The 24,408-nt window shown below is 40.1% G+C and overlaps 1 protein-coding gene across 1 annotated transcript in view; it reads left to right on the plus strand.

Moving 5' to 3' along the window:
- The window catches only part of LOC128485413 (bifunctional heparan sulfate N-deacetylase/N-sulfotransferase 4-like), a 110,349-nt gene that overhangs the window by 49,455 nt on the left and 36,486 nt on the right, over positions 1 to 24,408 (plus strand). The window contains exon 6 of the mRNA XM_053461440.1: positions 2,146 to 2,274. Within this exon, the coding sequence (XP_053317415.1) occupies positions 2,146 to 2,274 (129 nt within the window). The remainder of the gene's footprint in view (positions 1 to 2,145; positions 2,275 to 24,408) is intronic.

Consider the following 24,408-nt stretch of genomic DNA (forward strand, 5'->3'; position numbering starts at 1 on the left):
ATGTACACACAATCACATACCTAGTTTACATAAACATACCTGGAAAAACACATGTCCACAATAACATACCGTGTTATGAGTGCTATCATAACCAGAGACACTTCAAACGCACTCACGCCACTCACTTACCCTACCTCAGCCGCACTACAACTGTAAGGAATAAGATGAGTAGCCCGGTATGCAGGATACACCAAGCTCAGGTAGTGCGGGCAGGGACAGACTCATTAAACGTAGCTATGTCTAGTAACACTGCCAAAGTCAGGGTCATGGGAAATAGCGAAGTCTGGTAAACGATAGCCAAGATCAGGATCACAGAAGACAGCGTAGTCCGATAAACATTAGCCAAAGGTTAGGGTCAGAGAAGGTAGCCTAATCCAATAATCAATAGCCAAGGGTCTATAACAGGAATCAATAGTTAACGCAGAGAAGAGCTCTTAACAGGCACAATAACTGAGCACTGAGTGATACTCAGTGCCGTTTATTAAACGTGCCGCCAGAGGACACCCCGTCCCCGTGCGTGATGTCATCAGTGCGTATTACCCGCTGTCTCCACTCAGGGATGGATAAAGCGGAGTGGGCCATGCGGGCAGCAGATGGAGCGGAAGCAGTGGCGTTGGACCCGGTACCAGCGGTTAGTGGGTACTCCGGTGAGTTTCTCCATCTGGGTCTTGGCTGCGGACCCCGACAACCAACTGCACGACCACTCAATGTTACATGATCTTGATCAGCCATAAATACTCCTGTATATAACTTTGTTCAAGAGGCCTTAGTTTTAGTGGTGTCTAGGGCCGATCCTTGACCAAGTTGCACACCAGTCAAGAACTTGCCTCCCATCAAAAGTCATAGAGGCTGTTCCATTTATCTGCAACACTCAGAGATGAACTTTAGTGGGGGAATTTAAACATGCATGGGAATAGTCATAAAACTATCCTAAAAAAAAAGACCAACCACTCAAGTCGTTACATCAGGAAGAACAGGCAGATTAGACGGGCTAAATGGTTCTTTTGTGCTGGTAAATTCCATGTTTAAAGTAACATTTTTCTATCCAGATATATGTTAAAGATTACACCCTGAAGTGCAAAATAAGTCTAAAACAGAAGGAAGAAAGTAGAGCTCAAGTTTGGTCTCAGGCCAAAACCTTTCTTACACTAAATAAAGCCATGCTATAGTTTATGGGAAGAAAATTCTCAATAGAACGTTTATTGGGTAGCAGAAGGATCACTTGTACCATTAGCTGACACATTTTTTATGTATTGTATTTTACTTGTTCTGATAGCTGCCTTTACATGTAGGTGGATTTATTTGTGAAAGTAAAAACCGTACACATTCAAAATCATTAGAATATATTTTTATTAAGGTATAGTTGTTTTTATCCAAACTTTTCCACATTGTTCCTTTTCAGTGCATACGTATCTCAAATTTGAGTAAAAATATTTCATGTATATTTTTTTTAGTTTTTAGTAAATATACTCAATAAAGAAATAGTGATACAAATATTTTCATCAGATACCCCTTTGAAGATGTTGTATGGTACATTTGCATATTAGCTACTGATTTAATTCTTGTTTACATTCAACTCAAAGGAAATTACACAGAATGATAGCTTCCTAACTCCTCCGGGGAACTTTAAGAAAAACGTTTCAGCTGATTGTGTAGTACTACTACAAATATGTTGCCTTCAGTGTAGTTTGTGAACATGTTTGTTTTCTCGTGTATATATTTTATGGCATAGTTAATTAGGCTCATGTGTTTAAACATCTACATCTATTTACACCAAAAAACTAAATTTAATACCGCAAGCTGTGATTATGCGCACTATATATTAGTGGTTTTGGGATCAAATGTTTGACTAGCGGTTTCACATATACTTTATGGACAAAAGTATTGGGACACCTGACCATTACACCAATAATGGTCCAGTGCTTTCCACCACTATATGTATATCATTACACAACTAGAACAACATTTTGCATAAGGCAAGAAGGAACAATTTTGAGTTTGAAATAGGAAAGCATACATTTTTGAATATCTTGCATACTATACATAATATTGTCAAAGTGCAGACAGAGATTTGCCTTTATAAGGTAAAACCTAGAAAATGGCATTATTACTTAAATTATGTTCTTCACTGTCTTCATCAATTAGGTTTTGCCTCGACAAACTTGTGGTTTGTTCACACATACCATATTTTACAAAGAATATCCTGGTGGACCAAATGAACTGGACAAAAGTATCAGAGGAGGAGAACTTTTTCTCACTGTACTATTAAACCCTGTAAGTAATTCCAGCAGTTCTGTCAATTGATTCTTTGATTCTTACAAGATATGTAAGTCCTAAAATATGTAAAGTGAAGCAAATGTACTAGTGTGTGTTTTTTAATGTATATATGTAATTTGTGGTAGAAGTAAAACATGAGCAAACATCCAGTGGTTCTGAAATATGCCTAGACTCCAAAAATGCCTGCCTTTGTAGGTTGTATAGGACCTACCTCTCGTTAAGAAGGAAGAGGGCTAGGAAATAGAGAATATAGAGTATCTAGACAGAGGGGAGCAGAAAGAATTAATTGGGGGGGCAGGAGAGGGTTCTGAAGGAGGGGTATAAATACTTCATGAGATCCCTCCCATAAATATGTATATATATATTGTGACAGGGAACAGGGCATGGTGGTGGATAACATATACATTTCTCACAAAATACTGCAGTGCAATGTATTTGATAACCCCAGGGAGAATGTTTTGTTACCGTCAAAGTAATGGTAATACTGTAGTTACGTTTGGGTCCCTGGGGTGGAGCATTTGGAGAGAAGTGAGGGCCAGTGCTCCACTCCACAGTTTACTTGCAGCAGGTGATGAAGCCAGTCCAGGAGTTCTGGTTCTTTCAGATAGTTACTCACCTGTTAGCAATGAGCAGCAGGGGGCTGCTACAAAAAAGAGCCCTGTGAGTTATTCAGGTGAGAAACACACAAACAGTGAGTGAGTGTATTTTTCTCCTAAATAATCTACTGAATGGTTCCTAAACGAAAAGGTCTGTGGTAAATGTTTTTGTTGGTAGTGGGTAAGCCGTCCAACGAGAGTTAGTTGCTGTTTGTCACTAAGTGCTCAAAGAGCAAGGCTTTTTCTTTGTTTTATTTATGTTTAATAAAAGGACTACAATTTCTAAAAAGAATTCAGCCTTATGTGGTATTTCAAACCTGTGGTTACATGATCCCAGCTCACTATATATATATATATATATATATATATATACATAGTGTATATCTATAGATAGATAGATAGATAGATAGATAGATAGATAGATAGATAGATAGATAGATAGAGAGATAGATAGAGAGATAGATATAGCATATATATCTGATTTCACTTATTTGGTTAAGGTTATCCCCCAAGTAGCCTACACAATTTGTAGTTTCCTTTGGGCAGGATCTGGTAGAATCAACAGATGAAGGTGGGTGTGCTCATGTGCTGTCATACAGATAAGTCAAATATTTGTGTACATTCTTCGTGTTCATTTTTTTTCTTTGTTTTTTGCCATTTTTGTAGAAGGGGTTAATACGGGGTTAACGTGGTACACACAAGGCAGCAGCTTTGGCTCCAGGATTTGAAAGGTCCGTACGAGCAAATCTATTGGTCGCCAGCAGGGGCTTCCTCTACCATCAACCAATGAAGTCCACCTGCGCTTCATTGGTTAATGCCAGATGAGTCCCCTGCTGGCGACCAATAGAGTTGCTCGTATGGACCTTTAAAATCCTGGTGCCGAAACTCGGCCTGGGTAGACCACTGATCTCCCCGCTCCAGAAGTTAAAGGTCCGTACGAGCGACAATGAGAGTCGCTTCCGTTAACCCGAGCGATGCTGCGTAGATAAGGTGGGCTAGATGGGGAAGGGACCAGGGAGATTAGTAAATGAAGGCGAACACGAAGATTTTTCGTGTTGTGTGTCTTCGCATACTCTTTGCCACCGCCTTGTTCGTTTCTTTGGTATTCGGGTTGAACAACGAAAACGCACCTTCGTATTCGTTTTCATGTTCACCCGAATACGAATGCACAAGTCTAGTAATGGACAGTACAGCAATCCAGTTTTAATTAACCAAAATAATTTGTAGATTTTTTTACTGAGCAAGGCAGAATAAGATTTATTTTCTGTGTTCTTTGTGAGTATCCTGCGAAGTACTGAATGTGCCAAAAGGGGATTAAGTTTTTAAGGGCAGTGCTGCCTGCCCCCCCCCCACTTTGTTCATTAAAACCACCTTTCTGCCCACCAACTCAATATATTCTTTAAAAACATAAAAAAAGTCATGGTATGTGTAATAGAATGTTCTCGCTCTTTTTATTAGTGGCAGATTTCCTGTGGGAAAAATCCTGAGCAAAATCAGAAAGGGTGTGAAAAAAATACAGAGTTTTCATTTTGCCACGTACGTTAGAAGAGGTTGGTGAGGAAATGGCTGCATGAAAAGTGGTAGAATTTTTAACCATTAATAAACATATTGTCCCAGCAAGGAACGCTCTATTTGACCTGAAAACAAGGAATGTATAACTGTGGTAGGTAAACTAAGTAAGAGAGCGGGAAATCAGAGTTGAAACAAACATAGTAAAAATGTAAGTATGAAAACATGCAACTGTGGGCCTTAAGAAGGTTAAAAAGAAAGAATTTGCGCTTCTTTGTGTGTGCCATGAGGGACACTATTGTGTTTTCTAAGGCTGTGTTTTCTATCCTTTTCTGATCGTTATACATACCCGCTTCATCCTACCTTCCTCCTGGAAACAAAACAATGATTTCTTTAATGACCCTTTTAATTCTGACATAAATGCAGTAAATATTTGTTTTCTGAATTTTTATTGCAAACTATTTGAGGCAATAATTATACAAGTCTCTTACAACAAACTTCACATTTAAATAATTTAGCTAATTGCATTTCCTTTGCGTTAAATATTGCGAGGCGCCGGAAATTATATGCAAATGCAACAAATCTAACTTAATTATACTTTGAGGTGCAAATCACAAAGTCCAGGTTTAGTGTGATCTACTTAGCACTATAATTATCATGTAAGATATATCATCTGCCTGGATGTGTCTTTGACAGCATACAGCCCCTCTGTATAATTTTTATGGAATTAACCCGTTAAAAACCTTCACGGCGTTCCATGCCGTAATAAAAAAAAATGGCCCAAAAACCTATGATGATGGCATGGAACGTCATGAAGAGAGTATCAATGTGCGGAGGGACCTCGGGAACTGCCATTAATCCTCCTTGGCCCGTCTTGTGTGATTGCGCAAAGAATGTGTGGTTCCATAAATGTGTAGTGAGTGCTGTTGATCTTTCAGAGAAAGTAAAATAATTACATTTTAATTACATTTAAAAATAAATAATTAGGGGGGGGCGTGTCCAGCCGCCGAGGAAGATGGCCGCATAATCTCCCAGCTCCGCCGCTGCTCGCCCTTTTTCAGCCTGAAACCTGTCTTTACTCGCCCTTTTTTTTTACCATGGGTCGCAATAAGAAGCAGCCTGAGGACCCTTCTACGCCGAGTGCCCGCTCGCGCTCGACTTCTGCCTCCCTGCGGGAGTATTTCCGCACTCCTGCTGATCTGGCCTCGCAGGCCTCTGGTGACCACGAGGCACAGTCTGCCGCTAGCTCGTCCTCCTTTGAGGATGGCGCCGCGGTACCACCTCCACCACCTCAACCTCTTACGCCTGAGGTCCGGCAATTGTTCTCCTCCGCTCCATGGCGTACGGATTTCTCAACGCTGATCCTCGAACTTAAGCAGGTGGTGAGGGACGAGGTTTCCGCGCTGCGGACTGACTTAACCTCCCTGGAGCGCAGGGTGGTTGCTCTGGAGGACACCTCCTCGACTCAGCAGGACGCTGCCCGACAAACTCAACGTGATACTCACCAGTTTCTCCAGTACCTGGGGAATTTCCGTCGTCGTATTGAGGACCTAGACAACAGGGGCCGCCGCCATAATGTCCGGATCCGAGGTGTTCCTGAGTCGGATGCCTCTGAAGATTTACCTGCGCTGCTGTTGTCCCTGATCTCAGGCCTCCTTGGTCGCCCGTTTGCTGCTGCTGAGGCTCTGGACCGTGTTCACCGGGCCCTGCGGCCCAGAGGTAATCCGTCCGGCCCTCCGAGAGACATAGTCTGTCACTTCACGGACTATGCCCTCAAGGAGTCCGTCATGATGCGTGCTAGGGAGGTGGGCTCGTGGCCTTGGCAGGGGCATCAGATCACCTTCTACCACGATATCTCTGACCTCACCCTCCAGGTGCGGCGGGCCCTGCGGCCCTTGACCTCTGAGCTACAACGTCTACGCATCTCTTACCGGTGGGGGCACCCCTTTGCCCTGGTGATACGCCATGACAACACCTCCCTTACGCTGCGGTATTACCATGAGCTTCCAGATGTTTTACGCGCGCTTGGTCTGCCTTCTCTGCATGTTCCTGACTGGACTTTCCTGGGCCTCGAGCCTGAGGGAGGGCCGTCGCGTCCTCTGTTGCCCTACCGCTCCCGAGGAACCCCGCACCCTCGACCTAGGGGAGCTTTGCTGGACTCTGACGTGCTCCCGGGAGCCCTACCTTCCCTGCGGGCACGGTCTGCTGAGGAATAATCGTGACTGTTCTCTACCTCGTTGGCTGTTTTCCTGAAGGGTACCGGTTTTCACACTGTACTGTTCACCTGGGTGTTTGTTTGGGCTTTTGGTACTTATGCCCTACTGCTGTTTTCACACCCATGTTGCTGCCTTCACTACTCGTTTATTGTTTTTTTTTTTTTTTTTTTTTTTAATTAATTATTATTATTATTTCTTTTATTTTTGTTCTTTTTTTTATTTCACACACCTACACCTGTACACATATCTCTATCCGCAAGCCTCTCTACGCATGCTGAGCATGTGTCCGCCTCCGATACGTCGTCGGTTTGGCAGTGGACGGTTGTGTGGGATTTCGTTTATTTGCTTTGTGAACTGCAGCTGCCCCTGTTCCTCTTTTCCTGGCTCTAGTTTCTCCCCGGGGTGCGGCATTCCTCTTCTCGGGGCTGGCAGCCTGCTTCCATGCACACACATGTATCTGAACACGTGTCTTTCTATATATATGAATGTATCTGTATCTATATGTATGTGTATATATGTGTATATATATATGTATGTGTCTGTATGTATATATATGTATGTTTTTTTTTTTGTTTTTTTTTTTTAATTTTATTTTTATTCTTTTTTATTTTGCGCACCTACACCTGTGCACATATCTCTATCTGCAAGCCTCTCTACGCACGTTGAGCGTGTGTCCGCCCCCGATGCGTCGTCGGTTTGGCGGTGGGTGGTTGTGTGGGATTTCGTTTCTTTGCATTGTGAACCGCAGCTGATACTGTTCCTCTTTCCTGGCCCTTAGCCTCTCCCTAGTTTCTCCCGGGGGTGCTGCCTTCTGGCCATTCCCGCGTCCCTCGCCGGGTCCTCCGCTCTATTCTTTCTCTGCTCTCCTCATACCGCCTTGTTGACTGTTGGAGGGCTCTGCACCCTTCTGTTAAGGACTATACTTTCTTCTCCACCCCTCATAACTCTTACTCCCATATTGACTACTTCTTTGTTCCCTATCATCATGCTGTCCTTCTGCGCAGGGCTTCTATTGGACTGACAACGTGGTCTGACCATGCCCCTGTGATACTGTCCATGTCCTCGCCTCTGACTCGCCCCATGGAGCGATCCTGGCGTCTGAATGACGCTATCCTTTCTGATGAGGCGGTGAGCGACGAAACCTCTCAAGCTTTATCCCTTTACTTTAGTGAAAATTCGTCCCATGAGGTTCCAGCACTTACGGTCTGGGAAGCTCATAAAAGTGTGATCAGGGGACATTATATACGGCTGCTCCCAGCGAAAGAGGGCGGCAGGGAGGGAGATCAGCTCCTTGTGCGCGCGCATCGCGGTGCTTGAACAGGCCCATAAGACCTCTCCGTCCGGGGATGTCTTACAGCAACTTACGCTTCTCCGTGGGCAGCTGGCCAAGATCCTTAACGATAAACACCACTGCTCTTATTTGCGCAACAAAGCACTGTTTCGTGAGCATGGCGACAAGCCTGGCAAGTATTTGGCTCGTGCCCTCCGTGGCTCCCGTCGCCTTACCTATATCCCTAGAGTCCGATCGGCTGATGGCAGTCTGCACCTCCTCCACTCAGATATCTCGCGGAGTTTCCTTGATTATTATACAGGCCTTTACCATCTCCGGTCTTTGCCTGGTGACTCCTCCCCGTCCGCTGAGCGTCCGGGGTTGACTGACTATTTGGACCGTACGATCCGTACTGGCATCCCTGCAGCCGCTGCGGAAGCACTGGACGCTCCCATCTCACTACCTGAGTTCGTTCAGGCGGTAAAATCTTCTAAAACCGGGAAGTGCCCGGGGCCCGACGGCTTGCCTTTGCGGTATTACTCTCGCTTCCGCGACACCCTTGGCCCTTTCTTTGTCTCTGCCTTCAACTCCATCCTAGAAGGGGGCCAGATCCACGCACATACTTTGACGGCTTCCATCTCCCTTATCCCTAAAGAGGATAAGGATCCGGAGCAGTGTGGCAGCTACCGCCCCATTTCGCTCCTCAACTCTGATCTGAAGCTCTTTGCGAAGATCCTCGCTACGTGCCTGAAGCCGCTGCTGCCCACTCTGGTCCATCCGGACCAGACCGGTTTTGTACCGGGCCGTGAGGCCCGGGATAGCACCATTCGCGCGCTTAATTTGTTGCACTATGCGAAATTCACCTCTACGCCTACTGTCTTTCTCTCGACTGATGCGGAGAAGGCTTTTGACAGAGTTGACTGGTCGTTTCTGCTGGCTACTCTTCGCCGTATGGGTTTTGGTCCGGGGTTCCTCGCTTGGGTCAGCTCGCTCTACACGTCCCCCTCCGCGCGCCTCCGCATCAACGGTTCTCTCTCTGACGCCTTTCCTATCCGCAATGGGACCCGCCAGGGCTGTCCTCTATCGCCGATGTTATTTGTGCTCTCCCTGGAGCCCCTACTGCAGGCAATACGGCTGAACCCCGATATTAAGGGCCTGCAGGTGGGCCGCACTTCTCATAAAATCCTGGGATATGGGGACGACCTCCTTTTTGCGGTTTCTCAGCCTCGGATCTCTCTTCCTTCTAAATTACGGGAGCTCCGGTTGTATGGTGCGCTCTCCCACTTTAAGATAAACATGGCCAAATCGGAGATCCTTAATGTCACCTTGCCCTCACAAGATTGCAGTGCTTTGAGTGCTCTTTTTCCTTTCAAGTGGTGTAGCTCGAAGTTGAGATACCTGGGCATCTGGTTGTCCGCTGATCTGACTCAGCTTTATTCTCATAATTTCCTTCCCCTGCTGACGTCTTTGCGTTCTGATCTGGGCCGATGGTCTGGGCTTGCGATCTCTTGGCTTGGACGTAATAATACCATTAAAATGACTGCTATGCCCCGACTATTGTACTTGTTTCAAACTCTCCCAATCCACGTTCCTCTATCATTCTTTGCTGCAGTCCGCTCTGCTTTTACTCGGTTTGTGTGGGGGCGCCTCTCCCCTCGCATTGGCTTCCGTACGCTGATCCTCCCCAAGTCGGGGGGGGGCCTTGCACTCCCCTGCTCTCGTACTTACTATAGAGCCTGCCACCTCCTCCGGGTCTTGGAGTGGGTGCATAGCCCGTCCCAGAAACAGTGGATTGGCGTAGAGGATGCTCTTTTGGGCTTCCCTGCCCGGTCCCTGCCCTGGTTGGCAGTTCCCACGGCCAACGGGCAGGCTTCCCGCCATCCATTTCTCAAGGCGACGCTTCGTGTCTGGCACTCCCTGCTGCGGGGCACCACGCTGTCTACCGTCCCGTCGCCGCTCACTCCGGTACGGGATAATCCAGAACACAAGTTGTTGTGCTACTGTATGCCGTCTGCTGTGACCTCTTATATGCTGTATTGGTGACTGTGATCTCTGATTTCCCTTCCCCGATTTTTCCTTTCTGTATCCCTGCAACCTTGAAAATTTAAAAATTTCAATAAATCTTGATTTACCCTAAAAATAAATAATTAAAACTTAGCCAGTAGTAGACTGTATTGCTGTGAACTATGGTTCCCGGGTGCAGGGGAGTGCCATTCATGTTCAGAGATCTCACGTGATGATGTGACGTATCCTACATTTTTTTTTTTTTAAATTGGCTGATGATTCTTTGTGGATCACAACTCCCATCAGGGAGCGGGAGTTTTGGCGCACAAAAGCGGGTGCACGAGAAAAGCAAAAGGCTGGCATACTTGTGAAAATTTATCTTTTTTTAAACTAAACTGTGTTTGTATAGTGTATTATCACTTAACCCTTTATTTTCTGTGTGCCTACCTTGCGCAATCCTGCGTGATGTTGCACAGTTAACCAAAATGGTATTAAAAGAAAACTAGCCTTGAAAATGCAATAAATAATTTGTGTGGGTTAAGGAACCATAGTGTAAAAATGCTCCAAAAGTCTCAGGTCTTTGGGCACAAAACACCCTCAGTAAAGAATGGGTTAAGGTGCATTGATTTGTTGATTTTTTTAATAGAATGTTTTAATGGAGTGTTCAGCTTAGTGACTCATTTTAATGATAGTATTGGCCTGAAAAGCTTGTTCATGGATCTGCATTTCTGCCGATCCACATGCGATGAATATTGTGACTTACTTATACATATCACTTGACTGCTTGTGATTTCACAACCATGAAATTTTTTCTAAAAATGTTCACGTTTTTCATTGCATATCTTGGATTTGGCCCGGACACAGGTGAAAAAGCCTGCTTTTTCCAAATAACACTTATAGAAGCAATTTTGAATATTTTGGTGATTTTACTTTGTTTTATACTAAGCATATATAAATTTACATAAATAAATAACTTTTTCATAATATAATAAGATCAGGTATATACCATATTATTTAAAGCATATATTGACCAGATTTTTCCCTTTACCCAGTGATGGCTTTGGATAATGTAATATGCATTCTTAATGCGTCCTTGGCTAAATCTCTTTACACCTAACATGAAATATGTTAAAAGACGAATATGGAATATGTAACATGCGCATATATTTCATAATTACCTGCAGCTGGTAGTGATTATTTCTAAAAGCAGCCTATAACATTTGGAAAGTGATAACTTCAGATAATCTTTGAGGTGAGGTATGCTTTACTAGCTGTGTGTTAACCCACTGCCACACACTACAGGTTTGTGACCACTTCTGACCTTGCCCAACAGTGGCCGAACCACCATCTTTTCTCCATCAGGTTGGCACTGACTAGGTTTCCTAGTCCTGGCACTCTTCACATTGAAGGAAAACCATTTGGACTGGCAACTATCTTGCCAAATGGACATTCTATGTGGGTTACACACCTTAAGCTATAGAACTCTTTGCCAACTAAATAGATTAACTCTATTTTCTGAATGCAATAAAGTCATTAGCACCAGTGCTGCATTAACAGTATCAAACCACCATCTATAAACACAGTTCTATAAATTTTCAGTTCTTATTTTTCTGGTAGATCAAAGGGGGGGGGGCTATTTTTTTTATTTTATTTTATAGGAATATTATTTCCTATAATTAATCATTGAAATATACAATGCAGTAAGATAAAGTAGTATACTGTATATTGGCACTAAATAATATAATCTATAAATGAAATGTGCATTTAAATATATACTAAGGTTGTGTTAGAATAGTAAACTACTTTGATTTTAACACCGCAGATTAATAATGCTTCTACTACCTATATATATATATATATATATATACTATTTATGCATAAGTACACACTAGGATTATATGTATAACATTTATACAATTCATTCCTACTATATTCATATGGCCATATGTATAAAGAACTATTTTATGCCAGATACAGAACAATCAGCATGAATATCCAATTGGTTTCTATGCTGATTGTGCATTTATTTGCATATTACTTAAACAAAACTATTTCCAATTTTCCCATTGGCAAATACCCCTTACCCATTATAATAATTATTATTATGCAAATAATTTTTGCTACATCATTGCTTATGACCTAACAAATTAAAATATGGAAATTAAATATTTTTAAGATTGCGATATTCTAAATAGTGGTTTGAAATGATATTTTTCTGTGTATTCTGAGGTATCCTAACTTGTGGGAAACATAGAAAAGAAACACAATGGTTTTTTTTTTTCTTAATTTTCAAATTATGATCATTTTGCCCTTGAAATGATAGAAAATCACTGTCTAGAAATTAATTTTATCTGCTGGTAGCTAAGTGCCAGCCAGATTCCAAAACATAATCAATAAATACACTGTTACCCTTCCTCCCAGTGCTTTCAGGAACTTGTAATATTGAATAAATTGCTTTAATATTACTGTAAATCTGACAATAAGTGTTAAGTGGTGTGCTAACAGTGCTGAGCAGTTAGGTTAATAAAGAATCAAGGATGTGGTCATGTACACAGCAGACAAATTACCTACTGCCTAATTAAATTTGACTCATTAACGAGATGTAATCAAGGCACTCTGAAACATAATTCAAACCAAGGCCGATACCAGCTATTGTATGAAAGAGCTTACTTGCTTATGCAAGTAGTGAAACAAAGAAAAAAAGTAATAATGGGTAAACTTAGCAGCTTATTTTTTTTTTCTTTTCAATTATGAATTTCCACAGTTATTCATAATATAAATAATAAAAAGGAATGCAATTTATTGAAACAATATGTGGTGCAGGAATAATGAATAATGTACAATAAATTATTCAATGATCTTGGTGAAATAATTTGGCAGTGTGATGCTCTCTAAGCAGGGAAGACTTATGCCGGTGTACAGGGTGTTTTCCCAGTGGATTGTGGTCTTAGATTTTCCTTATTCTAAACAAATATAGCACTATGATTATTCTTCTTTTTGTGCGCCTTCTCTTTTTCTTTTTCTTTTTTTTCTTTCTTTGCTTCAGTCCTTAACCCCTTAAGGACAATGGGCTGTGCCTAAACCCATTGAAAACAATGCATTTTGAGCCCGTACATGTACGGGCTTTGTCATTAAGGGGTTAAAATCCATAGAATAGTCTAGGCTGCATCATTTATGAACGCATTTATCTTAAGAAAAAAACATAAAATGTAGCCCGTTATTTTTTGTCCAAATTAATTAAAGTTGCACACAATGGCAGTGTTATTTACAATTTGTATAAAGACATAATATATACATACCTTATGGCATCAATATACAAAGCTTGTCCTTAAGGCAAAAGGCTTTCCATAAGGCCATGTCAAGAAATCTGAAGCATATGCATTTTTTTTTACATCCAATGTATACCTTATAGTTTAGAGCTTGCAAAAGGACAATGGTACTAATCTTGTTTCTCGTAGGGGTAACGCTGTATTGTGAAATCGTAATGTCTATAACCTGTCAGTTGCATCTAGTCCTATATGCCTTGTGCACTTGACTTTATCTAGATCTATGCTTGTATCTTTGCATTTAATGATTCCAAGGGCATATAATAACAAACATTGTAATTGGTTTTTGTCACTGAAGAAAGTAACTGTCGAGCTTCAAATATGTCCTAAGAATATGCAGCACCTTGATCAATTTTTGGACCTAAGGATATATATGGACCTAAGGATATATATACCGTATTGGCTCGGATATAGGCCGCCCCCGTATATAGGCCGCACCCTAAAAGTTTGGTGCTTTTTTAAAGAAAAAGTTTTTTTTCTTTAAAAAAGCACCAAAAAAAACATGCTGCCACTGTCCTCCCTCCCCGAGATATGCTACCACTGTCCTCCCCCCCGAGATATGCTACCACTGTCCTCCCCCCCGAGATATGCTGCCACTGTCCTCCCTCCCCGCGATACGCTGCCGCTGTCCTCCCTCCCCGCGATCCGCTGCGCTCCCTCCCCGAGATCCGCTGCCCTCCCTCCCCGAGATCCGCTGCCCTCCCTCCCCGAGATCCGCTGCCCTCCCTCCCCGAGATCCGCTGCCCTCCCTCCCCGAGATCCGCTGCCCTCCCTCCCCGCGATCCGCTGCCCTCCCTCCCCGCGATCCGCTGCCGCTGTCCTCCCTCCCCGCGATCCGCTGCCGCTGTCCTCCTCTGCCCCCCCTCCTCGACTTACCGGAGCAGACTCCCGGGTGTCTTCAGGGCCGGCGAGGGACATCTACGCAATACGCGTATGCAACTTCCGGTACCGTTACCGGAAGTTGCATTTGCGTATTGCGTAAATGTCTCCCGCCGGCCCCGCAAGACACCCGGGAGTCGGCTCCGGTAAGTCGGGGGTGGGCAGAGGTAAAACGCTTAGATAACCTCCCGTGCCGGCACCCCCCCCCCCGTGGGAAGTGCTGGCAGGGGAGGCTGTCTGAGTGTATCGGGGAGAAGGATGCAGGTCCCCTGCACCGCTGCGGGGGATCTGTATCCTAACCCCGCTGCCTGCCCGGCGCCCGGGACTGCATGTCCCGGGCGTCGGGCGCTAGACCCCGAATATAGGCCGCACCCCCACTTTAAAAACTTAAAGTGGGGGAAAAAAGTGCGGCCTATATTCGAGCCAATACGGTATATATATATATATATATATATATATAAAACTGATTCTATAATTACATAAAAAGGTAAAACTGTGTGAACAGAATCCTCAAAGTGGCCATTGTACAGATATGGTAACATAGTAATGTAGTAGTTTTGGTTGAAAAGAGACAGTCAACCTTGTTGATGATTCAGAAGAAGGCAAAATATCTCCACATTAAAGTGATGTCCAATGATGCGTGAAAAAGGGGACACATTCCTTCCTGTTAATCATAAAACAAGGGGGATGGAAAAAGCGCTAGACAGGACTTTCTAAACGTAATAAACAGATTCTTAAAAAAGTCCTTAAAAGTTCATAAAATAGAGCAGCAGCCCACTTGCCAAGGTTTCCTCTTCTTGGCTTGATTGATAGTAGAAATTCACAAAGGGGGTAGTGGTTGCGCTTCAACAATATAAAGTAGAAAAAAGAAAAGCAGCACAATGGTGTAGTATGTTTGTACTCCAGGTATATATACAAAGAGATAAAAATGTGGTACCATCCAGCTCCAAAATGCACGTATGGGCAATTCAATCCTCGCCTAAGGATGAAATAGCAGCAATGGTGTGGTATTCAGGTGTTGGTTAAAATTGTGGTTAAGAGCAATTTGAAGGTTGCTCTTTCCTACAGGTGTAGGTGGTATGATCCCCACCAAGGATATTGGAACAGCAGGTGTCCTTCTTGATAAAAAAAAAAGAAAATGGTCCCAGGAGCAATGTAAAAAAGTTATTTATTTATACTTACTACAGAATAAAAAGTATAAAATAGCACACTACGCATTTCGCCTTCACAAAGGCGTTGTAAATATATTATTATGTTCAAACTGGTTTTATAAGGCACACAATATAGTTGTCATCGCCCTTTTAGCTTTACTCCCATTTATGCCCAATGTATATTTATCTTTTTATCTTACTTCTTCATCTCCTACTTAATCTCCGTATAGGAAGAAAAGGTACTCAATCCCAATGAAAAACTTTATATATTTCTAAAACATAACTAAGTCAAACTTACGCAAGAAACGTACACTGTAAAGTGTCTTGAAACAAGTGGAAAATGAGCATGAGGCAAAGGAAAATCCAATATGTCAACAGTACCTTTAAAAAAAAATATGTACCATATGGGCACTGATTTCAAAAATCAAGAAGCATTATATGAATGTTTCAAAATCAATGCTATCATTTAGACCACACGGCTCTAAGGTATTATGTTCTAAAATCGAATATGAAAGTCTATGTTATTTTAGATGAATGATATTACTTTTCTCTATAGTATCAATATTTTGTAATCACAAAAACTGACCTTTAAGAATATTGCAAAGTCTATGATTGGCATGTTTACAAGCAACCCTAAATAGTGTGTTCTCTGAGAGATTTTTAGATAATTTTAATTGTCAGAGATGCCACGTAGGATACTCACCATAAAATATATAGCACCACAGAAAACTTTCCAATCAAATCAGTAAGCCATTCAGAAACCATGTAAATATTCCGCAAAGAATTGTGGAGAAATACAATATCATCGAACTGCAATATAGTTTTCATCAAGGTGCTGCATAAATAGAAGTAGAAATATTCATAGTAGTAAACTTGATTTATTTTTACTATATCTTATGACACATTTATGTTGCAAAAGTTACCAAGCATTGAAAGTACTTTTCTTGTTTTCTTTTTCTTTATTTATTGGGATACAAATAATTTATTTGAAAGAACCATTTTCATTATCCATTACATTGTCTGGCTCATATTTAACACTTTGAGCGTCATTTTTTGTGTGTTAAACAAGATAAAGGAAAGCGTCAGCCCCTTATTCATCAGCAAGGCAGCTGAGCATCATGGGTCGTTATAGTTCATCAACAACTGATCTGTCAATCATCTGTTCAATTATTTTTAGCCTATTCATCCTAATTAATATATAAAATATTGCATTTTAATGTTTAATAACAATACTGTGCATAGTCTCTTTTCTGAAACTATGTACAGTTATGGTCAACATTATTGACACCCTTCAATATTTTGGACATCATGTACAATATCTTCAGAACTAATTACCGTATTTGCTCGATTATAAGACGACCCTGATTATAAGACGACCCCCAAATCTTAATATTAATTTAGGAAAAAAGAAAAAGCCTGAATATAAGACGACCCTATAGGAAAAAAGTTTTACCAGTAAATGTTAATTCATTTAAACAATTTTTTTAATAAAAGCTATGCTTAAGAAAAATATTTTGGTTTTATTTCCTTCTATTTTCCAACCTGCCCCCCAGTTATGCACATCTGCCCCAGAAGTGCCTTATACCCCCTATTTGCCACTGTGCCCCATTATATGCCTTTTAACCCTCTAAATGCCACTGTGCCCCATGATATGCCTTTTAACCCTATATGCCACTCTGGCACTTAGAGGGTTAAAAGGCATATTATGGGGAAGAGTGGCATATAGGGAGGTTTAAGGCATTTCAGGAGGCAGAGTGGCATTAAAGGGGTTAAAAGGCATTTCACAGAGCACTCTGCCTCCAGAAATGCCTTACAACCCCCATTTAACACTCCCTCTCCCTCCTCCAAACTTACCGGTGCTTCTGAGTTGGGGGGGGCCGCATAACACAGGAGGGTCCAGGTCCCCTGCATCTGAGCCCCAGGTGCTTAGTCCGGGCAGCATGTAGAGCTCCACGCGAATCGCGTAGAGCTCTACACGCTGCCCGGACTAAGCACTGGGGACTCAGAAGCACCGGTAAGTTGGAGGGGGGGGCATAACACAGGAGGATCCAGGTCCCCTGCATCCTCCTGTGTTATGCCCCCCCCCCTCCAGCTTAGCGGTGCTTCTGAGTCCCCAGTGCTTAGTCCGGGCATCGTGTGGAGTTCTACGCGATTGTATCGTGTAGAGCTCTACGCTATTGTATCGTGTAGAGCTCTACGCGATTATATCGCGTAGAGCTCTACACACAGCCCGGACTAAGCACCGGGGACTCAGATGCACCGGTAAGTTGGGTCGGGGGTTAACACAGGAGGATCCAGGTCCTCTGCATCGCTGCGGGGGATCTGGATCTTAGTCTCATAATCAGACCTTTGAGGTCTGATTATAAGACGACCCTGATTATAAGACGAGGGATATTTTTCAGAGCATTTGCTCTGGAAAAAACCTCGTCTTATAATCGAGCAAATACGGTAAACATTTAGCTACTTTGTATTATCAGACTATTTTAAGAGGTTGCCCAAATATATTCAACAAAAAAAGATGCTTTTTTCAACTGGCGTGTAGCCATTTTATAGCGTGAAAAACATAGGACCTGGACAGCATTACAATACCCTTCCCTAATATTTGATGTGCACCCTTTGGCAGCAATGACAGCCTTCAGAACATTTCTTGTACCTGTCTGTAAGCTTCTTGTCCCTGGCAGGAGTTCTTGTCCCTTTTCAGCCATTCTTTTGGATGTGGGCTTTGGATCATTGTTCTGCTAAAGGACCCATGATCTTTGACCCATGCCTAGTTAGTATATGTAGACCAAAGCTGTTTTGCCGCACATGTTTTTCAGAAGATATTGGACAACATATTTAAGGGTGTCAATAATGTTGACCATAACTACAGTATATTTCTGACATTTTAAAAAAGTGTTTAAATTGTTGCATGCAATCAAATATTCTGCAGTACTTGAGGCATTCAAAATCAGTCTTTCTCTACTTTTATCATTTAATGCTCCAACCCAAGCACTGTCTGGCTTTGGACGTATTTGAAGTTACACATTACCTGATTGCGCATTATAAGGGTATTAGTAAAGCTCATTTTGACTGTTCTGGCCAAATCGTATTGATCCTCGCCAACCTAGAATCTACAAACATAGCACCATCCAACCTCTTATTATATTAAAGAAAATTATATATATATATATATATATATATATGTTATCTATATGTAAAATTTAGATCTTAGCATTTCCGTTCATTTCAGTTCATGAAATCTAGATTGTGTGATTATAATTGTACTACTGTTCATTTATGGGTATCTTTAGACAAAGTACACATACTGTATTTTTATTGGGTAATTAAAATTCTATTACTGTTCCTTTATGAGTATCTTTAGACAAAGTACACATAATGTATTTTTATTATGATTTATGCATTGCCATCACAGGAGTTTGGACACAAATAAGCAATTATATTCCAATATCAATTTCAAGCATCTAGTCTAGAATAATTTTAACTCTCTCTATTGTCTTAAGGCTTCACTTACAAAGTCACCTTCCATTTCTACAATTTTTTTTTTTTTTTTGTTCTTCTAAAATATGTTTATTTGGTGAACAAACGAACATTGCCAATGTGTACTATATGGCTTGGATTTGGGTTTTGTAAGGAATATTGACACCTCTAACAAATTCAACTTTCTGTTCGGTGTCCTTTATGAGTTTAATGTCAGTCGCGTACCATGTTCCTGCTTCTATGAAGGGTAGGAACAGAAGTAGCAATTTCTCTTTTTTAATTGGCCAATTATATACATGTTGAAACTTTCTTTCCAGCCGTCTATTTCTTTTGTGTTGTAATTGAATCCTTTCCACAGAAAGATATTAAATTATTCAGAGCTTGGTTTCACCACTGTTAGTATTTGTTAAGTTCATCTTATTCTTTCAAACTTTCTTTGAGGTTATCCAATTCTAATTTCATTTTTCATGCTGTTCTTATTAGATTCATCAATTATTAAAGATTTTAAATTGAGACTGCATTTATTCAGGATGGTTCCCTAGCGCTGGGCAAATATGAAGCCTTCTTTGCCAAGTGAAAGCCTTGTTAGTGTGTAAGCCTCTTGGAATACGCTTTAGTCTCCAGAAATTTGAAAGCCATAGCTGCATGCTAAAATAAATTCATGTTTGATTTCCATGAAGAAGATCATTTGATTGGATTTTCTATTCCAACTTTTTAGTAACATTGCCATCTGTACCATGTTGAGAATTGTGGATATGTTAAATTAAAATACGGAAAGCCTTGCCGTTTGAGAATAGGCATATTAAATATTCTTTAGATGGAGAACTTGTGATGAAGCATAAATCAATCGGTAAAAACTTTAAATTCCCTCCATATCTGGATTATGTCATGCAGCAGAAAAGAAAGTTTTCGCCTTACCTGGAGATTTAAAAAGAATTAATAGAGTGTAGAAACAGACTCTGCTTTATGTAAATAGAACAGCTGGAAATACTTAATATTTAAGAAAGATAGGCTGCACTGCTTTATAAATCAAATTACTTTTGAGTATCATGTTATTCTAATAGAAGTGAAACAGCATACCCAAATGTGTACCTAGAAAAAAAAAACAGATAAAAAAGGTGATAGTTATTATATATAGTTATTAGCTATAGTGTGTAGTTTTCAACTCTATGTCTAAAACAGTTTTGTGATTGTAAAATGTATGGCATTAAAAAGGACCACGTAGACATCAATATGAAACAGATGCAACTGAGTTATTATTATTTATTATAATTATTTATCATTTTATATAGCGCCATCATATTCCACAGTGCTGTACAATGGGTAATTCAAAGGGTGCACAAAAGAGTAGAGCTTTTTAAAGTACTTGAAAATGATTTAATTGAGATGCTTGCTACAAATGTAAAAATTTAAAGTGAAGATGTCTTTCCAGTTATGAAATAATTGAAAACATCTATTGAGGGTATTAGTTAACCATATAATGGAAAAATACTAATTCAAACACAACATTTTCAGTGCTGGTAGTTGTAATCCAGACCTCCCCTGCCTTGTATAACCTGAACTAATCAATATAACCATACGTTCATTTATAATTTAACAAGCTTAGTGAATTTACTGGCTTAGTAAATGGGACTATTTGTTTAGGAAGGAAGGGTGACTGTATGAGGATACCTACATATTTCTATAGCTTATTTAACATAATTGAACTTAATATGTCAATTAATGTAATATATTGGATGCATATAGGTTTCCTTCACAGTGGATTATACTTGGAATCACTGTAAAGTTTGAGCAGTTAATGCTCATCATTTATATTTGTGCTTTTTTGGTAAAAATCTGGTAAAATTTCTTTTGAAATACAGAAATGAAAGTCAATATTATTTGAAGTCATTTTACCACCAAAAATCAAATCTCTGTGAATTTCTTGCGAAAAAACCCGCCTCTACCGCATGCCAAAAAGGGAAGGACATGACTTGAGTAAAAGAGAACAGTTAAAAGGGTGGTACATGGTTGGGAAGTTCAGGTTACTGTCTGCTATTTCTCCTACTCCAATAGAAATTGAACAGAAAGAGCATTTTGACTATATCATTCTCCCCTTGTTAAGTAGCATGTGCTATTTATATACATACTCACAGATTATCTTAAATAACTTATGCGCTTGAACCTGTACTTTGAATATGGACTGCTCTGCTGCTGACTGCTGAAGCACCTACAAAAATCGCATGTGCTCTGTAGCATTACCCACTACAATTTGGCGAATGCCAGTAGAATGCTACCTACTGGAATGTACAGTACCTAGCGTAAAGTTTGCTGTTGGAGGGATAATAGTCTAGGGCTGTTCCAGTGAACAGTATTGTTAGTGCTACAGCATACAAAGACATTTGTGTGCTTTCAACTTTGTGGCACCAGCTTGGGGAAGACCATTTCCTGTTCCAACATGACGGTGCCCCTGTGCACAAAGCAAGGTCCATAAACAAATGGCTTTCTTTGGAGGAACTAGAGTGGCCTACACAGAGCCCGGGTCTTAACCCCACCTCTTTTGGCTGCATTCCCACAGAATCCTGTGGAAAGCCTTCCCAGAAGAGTGGAATGTGATGTCCATATAAGGTCATATAGATGTGATGGTCAAGTGTCCACAACTGGGTTTTCCAATTTTCTGCCCTTATGTACCTGGGGCATTTCCCAGGTATTACAGATTGACAAAAATAATGGTTAACTGACCCATCACATAATCTATGATATCTTGATAACCTGCCTATTTTCTGTTTAGTTTGCAATGTTTTCCATTTGTTTAATGTTAGGCTTTTTATCGTTACAGGTAGTCATATAATAAAATAGATATATTTTAATATGTTTGAAGGTAATAAACGTATGTACATTCTTTTTATGAGATCATTTTATGTTGTTCGTTATCCCATATATTGTGCTTTTATCGTCTATCTGATATTCCTGTATTCTGAGGTGTGTTGGTTTATAATATTGTATATAGTATAGTTGATCGTTGAAAACACAGTTTTCTTTCATTCCCTTATTTAATGCAATGGAATCTGACATGTCTCTGTATACATGTCACAAAGTATTCGTAATCTGATTTTATTTCGTAATCGTAGATTTCAAGACAACAATCTTTCCTTGTACCTGAAAACAGGGTACATTCAGACAGCTGAATGTTTAATTTGTTTTATGTGTTCTTCCTGGCATTGTATTAGCCTTATCTCTAGTGAACAGAAAGATGATCAGTAAGACACAGGAACTGAAGGATTTATACCATGCTCATTCCATACTCAGTTGGGACACTAGCATTAAAGTTAAGTTAAAATACAAGGGAGCAGAATAATTCCATCAAGTTGAATTTTAAAGAGGAAAAAACAAGGAAAAGCCAATATTGTTTTCCACCTCATTACACAAATACTTCAGAATGAATTATTATGCTTTGTTTCATCCAGATCTCGCCATGATTTAGTAATTGTCACTGGTTACTAGTGAAAAGAATGAATACTTGCCTTTTGTAATAATGTTTTTAACCCATTTGATTGCAGTATTTTGCTAAAACTATATGACCTGTCCCTATCCATTCAGTGAAGGAATGTAAACATACATGGTATAGGCACATGGCTATCCTGATTCTAAGACAAGATTAAGGACTGGCTGAGGTTTGAGTATTTACAGTATGAAAAATGAGCATGTGCCGAATGGTTTGTATCTGCCATGTTTCACCCCTCTAAAAAATATAAAATATTAGAATTTATGTTATAGGGTGATATGAGTAGAGGGTAGGGGTTGAGTACAGAAAACTAATTGTCATGCTAGTTATGCCACAAGAACCAGGTATAGGAAGGCTGCTGATTATAAGTTTAAGAGTGAACTTCATGAAACTTTACTTTATTCAGCTAATAATTTAAAAGTCACTTTGATGTAATTAGCAACAGCCAATACTTCTGTAATTGTCCATAGAGCCAACCACATGTTGGGTTACTGGTATATTGACAAAACCAATACCTTTGTCAGTATTAAGTTATTAACCTTTGGTATTATCTTTTTGATTTCATTTGTTGCAGGTAACATGTCAAAGAAGGATATCAATTCTCCATTATTAAAAAAAAAATAAAATAACAAATATACAAAAAATAATCAAAGGGTCCAAATTCACAGTTTTATTTTGTAGCCACATACTTCGGAAGAGGTGGGTGGGAAATGAAAAGTGGTAGAGTGAATGTTGCGAAAAAGCCTAGGTTGTCTGCTTCCTAGAAAAGTTTAAAAAAAAAAAAAAAAATAATAATTGTGTGTGTATATGTATATATATATATATATATATATATATATATATATATATATATATATAAATAACATTTATTTATAAAGCGCCGGCAGATTCTGCAGCGCTGAATTTTAGTAATATATGTATTACTAAAATTATACTAGAAAATAGTAGATTATGCATATATGGGAATTATTCAAAAGACTTAAAAACACAATATATAGTTTGGGTGGATAGAAACAAGAAAATTATAAAGGCTTACAGAAAGCTAAAATGCTCTAGTCTGCAATTGAAGAAAAAAAGAAAAAAAAACTTAGGCATTAAGAAAAATGTTGTTTGGGAAAACATGGTTGAGATTTTAGCACAAATAGAAATAGGTCTGGCAGTGTGATCATATTTAAACACAGAATACCCACTCATTAACCCCTTAAGGACAATGGGTGGTCCCTAAACCCATTGAAAGCAATGCATTTAGAGCCCGTACATGTACGGACTTTGTCATTAAGGGGTTAATGAGCTTAAATATTGTGACACTGTTTACCGTGGGTCTGCTGATCCAGGGTATCCCACTGGATTCCTATTCTTGCTAGGTTTGCTTTTAATCGGAGATAAAAAAAAACATCTTTCAAAGGTAATTAGGAGTTGTTTGTTAGGAATGTGTTTTGGTTCATTTATTTCTTTTGGTTGCTTGGGATTTTATAGCTGTTGGGGAATACTAAGGCATTTCGACTCATCGTTTTTTTTTCTGAATGTTATAATGCAGTAATCAAAGGCTAAAGCCTCTATGGTTTCTCCTGTTGTGGAAAAAAATGTTGGCTGAAAATGCTTGATTACAATGTCAAAGATGTAAACACTGTATTTTACAGACAGGAGAACAGAGCTAATGAATATGAACACATTTCAAGCACATAAATGGGTTTCATTTAGTATGAAAGCTGTAAATATGAATAGCACTACGTTACAGAGAGAGACAATTTATCATTTTAAAATTAGTGCTCTGTCGACACAAAATCTCTCTTTCAGCATTTCTTTTGTGTTAACCAGCTGTTTGCAGAGCAAAGGTCCAAATGTTCTGTGCAGTGTAGGATGGATAAATGCTTCATTGCTTATGTATCAGCTTAACACTATAACAAGCCAATAACTTAACTTGTGTGTGAACATACTTTACAACAGAACTTCTATAGCTTTTAATTAGGTAATGCATTATTTCCTCGGTAGAGTACACAACCATATACATTTTGTGCACAGAATAACATTTATGTGGTTATATTCACTGGTATACATGGTTTTATGATGATAGATATTGAAGTACTAGCAAGTAAATGATTCTTAAGAAGGTACTGGATCATCAGCGGTTGTGGTACGTATTATGAGTTCCAGGCATGCCCCATACATTGCAGGAGTTCATTGTATGAATGCACTTAGACAATGGTGTTTAGATGGGT

The sequence above is a fragment of the Spea bombifrons genome, chromosome 1 (genome assembly GCF_027358695.1).
Source record: "Spea bombifrons isolate aSpeBom1 chromosome 1, aSpeBom1.2.pri, whole genome shotgun sequence".
In the NCBI taxonomy this organism is placed as follows: domain Eukaryota; kingdom Metazoa; phylum Chordata; class Amphibia; order Anura; family Pelobatidae; genus Spea; species Spea bombifrons.